Below are 8,259 nucleotides of genomic sequence, written 5' to 3'. Positions count from 1 at the left end.
ACACACACACACACACACACACACACACACACACACACACACACACACACACACACACACACACGTAAGGTGCAGTTTGAAGGCAAAACGTTTTCATTATTTTGGGAACATGCATGTGATCAAATGTGTGGTTAGAGAAATGTCATCGTATAGACAATTGTAGGCCCCATGGCAGACTAGACTACCCTATAGGATCGGTGCTGCCAAGATGTCATTCATTGCTAAATAGAAGTGAATAAATCGATGAAAATACAACTTTGATGAGTTCCATGACTCCTACTGGATTTACTTTTAGCATTTGGTTGTATGGCAACAGGCTAACGATAGTCTACTGCAGTGTTATCTATATTATAACAAGTACCAGCATATTCGTGTATCTCATATAATGGTACTTTATTGCCCCCTTGTGGTGAGAAAGCTACACTGCGATTTAATTGTGTTATTTAGTAATTATACTAATTGCTACAGGCAACGAACGACACATTGCTACAGGCAACGAACACCTGCGAGATTCAGAAGTTCAGAAACCAAGGCATAACTATGAATCTATCTATTATTCAATCAATATTGCAAAACAGGTGTATTGTGACAGGTGTATTATTTTGACGGTGCGTCACCGTTTTGTATTCAACTCTACATATTTAGCAGATGAATTATTATTTATTCAATACAAATGTGTGTATAGATATTGATCTGTGTGCCAACTAACATTATCCATAGCCGGTTGAGATGTTTATTCGTCTTAATGCAGCAAAACCTTCAATAAAGACTTTGTCACTCACATCCATTTGTCTTTATTGTCTACAACCACGATCCTAGAGGCAGTCCAATACAACCGGAATAAAAAAAAATGCCAAGCATGCTCATCTACATGTACGATCACGTTCGCAGTGACTACCTATAGTTTAATGAACTTTCAGGAAGTCCAGGAACACACACACACGCACACTCTGCATGTGTACCAGGAAGTTCACACACAAACGGGCGTTTGTCTGATCGGATCTGTCCTGTCCTGTCCTGTAGGCCACAACAGGGCGTCAAAACAACCTCTCGCCGTCCACTTGTTGACCTGTTTAAGCGCGGATCGGACGTAGAATGGATCCAAAGTGCGTACTGACCGGGATTGACCGAGTCGCTCCGGGCCACCAGCAGTAACCATGCTGCGTATGTATCTCGTCCTGATTTTCCTCCACGCGTCTCTCGGTCTGCGGATCGTCCCCGGGTCGTCCACTGACTGCTCTCAACAGGTAGGGCCTAAATATAATATTAATAATAGGCCTATATACCAGCCCGCTATAGCCTACACGTATACACAGTGGCGGACTTAGCCCTTTGGGGGCTCCAGGCAAAGGTGACCAGAATTGTTGAGGGGGGGGGGAGTGTTCAATTGCGGGCGGACAGGATTGTTGACGACGGGGGGGGGGGTACCGAAGTTGCATGATTGCTTCGCGACCGTCAATGTGTGAGTAATTGGACATCCCGGCGCTGCTATTATGACGGGATTTTTATAAAAACAATATAGGTATGGGGAAGAAATATAAAGACGGCATTTTGGGGGCCCCAAAAGGCCTTCTATGGGGCCTGGGGCTCCGGGGCAAGTGCCTGGTTTGCCTAACAGTACGGTCCGCCCCTGCGTATACATACATAGGTGTAGCCCCGGTGTGTATTGTGTAGTAGTGGTCCTATCCGATAATGAATTAATCACTAAACGTGGTGTAGCCTATAATAATAATAATTTTAAAAAATGATGTTGAAATTGTATTTGACGCCTAACAATATGGGCTTTGTGTTTGTGTTTTCTCGCAGGGTTTGAGATGTAAAGTCCGCATCCGTGAGTGTTAACGCGTCCACACACTCACGCACTTTCATTTCATTTTCTCGCCTATGTATTGTGACTGTGAGTGAGTCGTATAGGCTTGGTTCTGGGATCACCTTGACTTAATTAACCACGGGTCTTCTTTACCCCGTCGCCTTGTGTTCAGATAACTGCAAGGGCAATCGTCTGTCGGACAGGTCGGAGTACATCCCCGCGGCCCCGGAGGCTCTCGAGGCCCGCTGGGAGACGAGAGAGGACGCGCAGGGGAACGTGTTCCCGGTGATCCACGCAAAGTGGAACATGGTGGACGACGGTATGTACGCCCGCCCCTAAGTTAACTAACCGTGAGAGTGATGGTGCCCTTCTATTTGTCTCGTTAATCGCGACTTGCAGCTCGGGATGTGACGTCACATCCGTCTCGTAAAAAAACGAGTGACCTCTCGCGTCTCGAGCCAATTTCAGCGGCACAAGCTACAAACTAGGCGGTATTTAACACATAATAAGACTGTAACGACATGCCTATAGGTAACAGTATACAGCGCTGTGTGTACGACTTCTTCATTTGGTTACAAACAAAAACACAAGTGCTTAAAATAGTAGAAAACCACAATGTTTACTACATGTGATGCTCGGAGTAGCCGTCTTTGTTACTGAACTCGGGGTCCTCTGAGTTCAGACGAGTTGACGAGTCGTTTTTACGACCTCGGGGGGGCGTGCTATTTGCAACTTCCGGTTCGTAACTCGGAAATCCGACTCGCAGATCGAGTCGGGTGGACAAATAGAAGGCACCATGCCCCCGCCCCCCCCCCCCTGGTTCCCTGTGGGGGGGGGGGGGGGGGCTCACATTAAGGAGAAGGTTGATCAGAATCTTGTGTGCCTCCACACACACACAGGGAGCATCAGTCACCTGAACGGTACGGAGCTGAACGTCATGCTGTCGGACACCAACCAGTTCCTCTGCGTCCGCTACTCCTTCTCCCAGAGGCTGACCGCCAGGAATCCGTCGGGGGAGAAGGTGTGTGTGAGTGTGTGAGTGTGTGAGTGTGTGAGTGAGTGAGTGAGTGAGTGAGTGAGTGAGTGAGTGAGTGAGTGAGTGAGTGAGTGAGATCCGATGTTCCCAAAGGCTTTTTGTTTTTAAGGCTTGCAATAGTTGTGGCTAATGAACTAGCCTTTGCTAATCGACACACACACACACACACACACTCACAGTGTTTGATCTCTTCTTCTAGTGGTCCTTCTCGGCCTCTACGGTCATGGTGGACCCCGGCCAGACCTATCTGGTCTCCGTCTTCAACCTCCCCAAACCGGAGCCCTTCCACAGCCATTACAAGGTCCACAAGGAGATCACCGTCCCAGGTAGGACCTGCCTATATACGGTCACAGCATCCTTCCTGTTCGTCGTCACCTGTGACTACACTCACGAATTGTACTGTTTTCTTAGATTGCAAACATCCCATATTAAAGAAGAGCAAGTTTTGCGTCCAGAGAGGTGAGTCAAAACACAACCACCGCACACTTTAGTTAACTGTCCTGTTGCAGGGGCCGAGTTGAGCTGTGACGTGACGACGTGGTCGACATGTGCGCACTCAGGAAGCCTCTGGTGTCCCAACGTGACGGAGGCGTTTGACGCCCACACGCTGTCTGTGGGCTTCATCCCCCACGCCCTGGCCCGGCGCTACCTCGTGGTCGTCCTCTGTCAAAGGATCCATCAACGAAAGGACGCCTACATGGTAAAGTGTCCTTTGTCTTTGTTAAGATACCAGCCCTACCCCAGTGGACCGTATAGCAAACGTCGCTCATCTTATCCGTCATACACCAGAGGTGGACACAGCCACCTCTGATGTCAGAAGAGGCCGATTTTTTCAAACGGCTTGTCATGGGACCTTTAACGGTACCCGGTACCTTCTTTAGTCCGTGGAATCATCATCAGTGCGTCAGTGGCTTTGCTGTAATGCCCGCTTTACGCCTTCCTGCTAATTCTGTGTGGTACGATGTGGTTCATCAAAGCCTCGTCGTGTTTCCTCCCTGCGTAACACGAGAGAAAAAAAAAAAACGCTGTACACCCAAAAATGATTTGTAACGTTCAACCACACCTGGCTTTGCCCCAGTTCTCTCTAGAACACAGGATGCTGCGCAGGAAATTACCCTGATGTTTTATGGTCGTGTTTATCTTCTGTGCTCTCTCTATGTCAGTCACTCACTCACTCACTCACTCACTCACTCACTCACTCTTCATATCCCGAACAATAGGAGAAAGACTTATCTCTAATAGCCTCTCTGACAATGTAAACATGTGAGTGTGACTTGGATTAACATCCGGTAGCAATCATCAAATCAAATATTGCTACATGTTCGTGGTTTGTAGGTCTGGCTAGACTGTTGGTTTTGACAAACCAGTTCTACTCCTCGCCACATTACCCCTGGTGCAGTGGTTAAGGAGTGGCCCCGTCTACGGTTTGGCTCACGCTGCGTAAATCATTGAGAACACATACCCCTCTCTGAAAGATAAGGGCTAGGACTGTGTTTGTACACAAGCAGTTTCCGTTGTGTTCTCAGTTGGATATTAATCTTCAGGTCTCAACCTTTCTATCCAAAGCGGGCTCAAGTCAACTGTTTGGGTACAGGCTGAGATCTCAAAGGGCCACACGTTATCCACTAACCTGAAGTCGTCCGATGACAAATGACAAACCAAACAGGCGTAGAGTAAAAACCACAAGAGGGCAAGACGGCAGCCCTCTCTCCTGGCAACCGATTATATGGATCTATCGCAGTCTTTTACTGTGCTTCGTTGTCATCGTGGAACGGCCCTTCTGTCTGATGAAAACAGGGTTGCGCTGTGTGGTTTGTTTTTGCTATGAAGGGATTTGAACGTTATGGGATCACAGAGAGATGGATGGTGAGCATGTCTATCTGTGCTCGGCTCTCTCGGCCTTGTTGCCTGGGCCACGTTGTAGTGAGGTTCAACTAAGGTCCCAAAAAGCTGTGTGGTCAATGATCAAACGTACAGGGGCTGGATTCACGGTTTGATAAACCAAACAGTCACCGAATAACTACGGTTGGAACTGGGTCAGGTGGCGATGTCTAACCCTAACCTAAATGTTCAGGGTCACACAGTGAATACATCTCAGCAGTAAGGTCCTCCCTACGTCCCCTTGGAAGACGCTGCACGGTGAGAATGTATGGCCGGCGCGTTCACGTACTGTTCTGTTCTGTGTGTCTTTCCAGAACAACATGACGTCATTGAATGTGACGTTCAACATCAAGGACTGGCCTGAGAGCTGCTGCCAGATGGCCGTAGAGGTAACGTCTGAAACCGTCTGGAGGATCATCCATTCATCTCTGTAATGATAACAGTTTGTGTGAAAGATTTTGATTTATAAAGTACAAAAAAGAAGCTGTGCGCACATCCCACCTTCTGGCCAAGTGCAGGACAAATAAAGTAATATATAGAGTGAAAGAAATGTGATGTCCGCAGCACTACATAAGCTCCCATATTAATTTAATGAAAAATTCACAGCAACGTTTCAACCCTATTGGGTCTTCTTCAGGCAAAGAATTTGATTTATTTGTAAAAATCACTATTGTTCATTTTGTGAATCTGTCTCACAGATCCAGCCCTACTTCCCAGAATGTCACGACCACTGCAGCAGGAAAAGAAAGGACTTCTCTATCTGTAGAGGCATCGGTGAACTACTTAACTACTACAGCCATAGCCATACTGGTCAAATCTGTGTGGCCACATAGTTATTACAAGCTCTAACAGTGTCGTCAATATACCTCTGTTCACATTTTACAGAGCTACCAGCCAAACATCCTACCCCTATGCCGATGCTATGGATTGGATTCGGGATGGTCTTCCTCTGTGTGGTGATAGCAGCAGTTATTATATTTGTCATCCGAAAGCCTAAAAAACGTGAGTCGAATGTTATGCTCGTTTCCACTTTGGTCATTTATTTGGTCCAGTTTGAACACACTTTTAAGACGCTCATAATAACGGCACAGAATACCGTACTCAACCTGTCCTTCGCTACTTAATGCTTCCTTTGCACTTCTGGTCGGATGTCAACGGCGCTTCATTGGCTCTGTACCTGTACTCTGCTCAACGACAAGTTGAATCTCACCTCATAAATCCCTACATGGTTTAGGGTCAAAATATTTAACTGATATGCTTCCACTACATAAGCCTTCTAGGCCACTAAGATCCTCTGAGACCAATCTGTTAATTATCCCCAGAGTCAACACGAAACATGGGGAAGCAGGATTTAGTTACTATGCAACAAATAGCTGGAATAAACTCCCTGAGGACTTAAGACTTGCCCCAACTCTGACAGCTTTTAAAACAAGACTGAAGACTTTTTATGTTTGCTTTAGCTTTCTGCTAAATCTTAAATCTACAACGCTTCTATTTTTTATTTGATTAGTAACTTTGCCTTTATTTTCTCACTTTCTAAAATGTTTTTTTTAAACTTTGCCTTTATTTTTTATCTACTTTATCTATTGTTTTCTTTTATTGTATGACAATGTTTATATGTGAAGCACTTTGAGTCTGCCTTGTGTATGAAAAGTGCATAAATATATATAATAAATAAAGTAATAAAGTTGCCTTGCCTTGCCTCATACCCCCCCCCCATGTCATCCTCCCGGTCGCACCACTCCGGCAGTCGGCCGGAGCGACGCCCACCTCACCTCCCGGCCGATCAGAGAGGAGCGGCTCTGGCCGGACGCGCGGCCGCCCAAGCTGCTGGTCATCTACTCCCAGGACCACCCGCTGTACCGCGCCGTGGTGCTCAGCCTCTGCGCCTTCCTCAAGTCCAAGTGCGGCACGGAGGTGCTGGTGGACCTCCTGGACGCCGCCACGGTGGGCGCGGTGGGCACCCCCCGCTGGCTGGAGTGGCAGCGGCGGCAGCTGCTGCACCCGCTCGACAAGATCCTGGTGCTGTGCTCGCGCGGCGTGCAGGCCAAGTGGCGGGCCATGTGCGGCGAGCGGCGGGTCCTGCTGTCGGAGGACGTGCTCTCGCCCAACGACGACGTGCTGGTGCCCTTCCTCAACCTCTTCCTGCCCAGCATCCACCAGCCGGCGGCGCTGGGGAAGTACGTCGTGGCGTACTTCGAGGACGTCAGCGACGAGCGCGACGTGCCGTCCGTCTTCGACATCGCCGTCAAGTACCGGCTGATGAAGCACTTTGAGGAGCTGTTCTTCCGCGTCCTGGAGATGGAGAAGTACCAGCCGGGCCGCGTCAACCACATCGAGGGCATCGGCAGGGAGGAGTACTTCAACTGCCCGTCGGGCCGCGCCCTGAGGGACGCCCTCCGGACCTTCAGGGCCTACCAGACGGAGAACCCGGGCTGGTTCGAGGCGGAGTGCGTGGCCAGCGAGGAGGACGCGGTGGCCCGGCGTAACCTGCTGAACCGACCCCCCCCCGCGGCGGACGTCGTCGTCCCCACCGCCGCCGCCGCCGTGCTGCAGCAGGTTCCTCTGATCCGCGACCCCGGGGACCCCGTCTTCGTCAACGCGGCCGTGATCCGGAACGCCGGCGCCGCCTCGGTGCACGTGCTGATGCCCGAACTGAACCTCGACCGCGGCGACGCGACCCCCTCCTCCTCCTCCGTGGTGGTGGCCGTCGAGCCGAGGGTGAACCCCCCCCCGTCCCGGGATCCGGGATACTGGGTGAACGCGCCGCTGGTCAACCGGCCCCTGGGGTCGGTGACCCGTCAGTGTCCGCAGGGCTGCGACGGCGCCGTGGAGCGGCAGCAGCAGCAGCGGCAGCAGCAGCGCGTGCTCCTGGCCGGGCCGTCGCTCCGAGAGCCGCCGCAGGAACGGCGTCAGCAGGGGGTCAGCGGCCGGGACGACGCCGGAGGAGGTCGTGGCCCCGTGGAGGATGATGAGGAGCAGGAGGAGGAGGAGGAGGAGGAGGAGGAGGAGCAGGAGCAGGAGCAAGGCACCCCGGTGCTCTCATGCCCCGGCCCCGGGGCCGAGCGAGGTCCCGCGGCGGCTCCCCCTCGTTACCCGTCCCACTCAGATATTGAGAACCTGCGGCAGCTTCAGCTTCAGCTGCTGCTGCTGCAGGAGGAGATGGAGGAGGAGGAGGAGGGCCCCCGTCCTGTCGAGGTGGAGGAGACGGAGCTCCTGCTGGGGCCCTCCAACAAGGGCCCCAGCACGGGCTCCGACCAGGGCTACAGCTCCACGGAGCCGTCCCAGCGCGGCGGGGGGCCCGAGACGGACCCGCTGGTAGCGCTGGTCAGGCTGCAGCAGGAGCTGTTTCAGACCGGCCTCACATAGATGACGATGATGAACGGTAAAATGGACGGCTTTTATACAGCGCTGTAATCCGAAGCGCTTTACAATATCGCCTGACATTCACCCATTCATTCATTCACACACCGACGGCGTCAGCGTCGACCACGCAGGGCGACAGCCAGCCAGCGGGGTCAGGAGCAGTCAG

The 8,259-nt window shown here is 51.2% G+C and overlaps 1 protein-coding gene across 1 annotated transcript; it reads left to right on the top strand.

Annotated features, from left to right (window-relative positions):
* The first annotated feature begins 981 nt into the window (after positions 1-981).
* On the top strand, positions 982-8,259 carry il17ra1a (interleukin 17 receptor A1a). The gene is made up of 11 exons (XM_084489894.1): positions 982-1,247; positions 1,807-1,831; positions 1,983-2,129; positions 2,710-2,831; positions 3,046-3,172; positions 3,258-3,305; positions 3,407-3,546; positions 5,042-5,116; positions 5,426-5,501; positions 5,613-5,729; positions 6,478-8,259. Exons 1-11 carry the CDS (start codon positions 1,158-1,160, stop codon positions 8,094-8,096), a joined length of 2,586 nt encoding a protein of 861 aa, XP_084346020.1. The 5' UTR covers positions 982-1,157; the 3' UTR covers positions 8,097-8,259.

This window comes from Micromesistius poutassou (assembly GCF_964030765.1).
Source record: "Micromesistius poutassou genome assembly, contig: SCAFFOLD_1530, whole genome shotgun sequence".
Classification (NCBI taxonomy): domain Eukaryota; kingdom Metazoa; phylum Chordata; class Actinopteri; order Gadiformes; family Gadidae; genus Micromesistius; species Micromesistius poutassou.
Note: the sequence above shows the minus strand (reverse complement) of the source record. Positions and strands in the feature narration are given on the sequence as shown.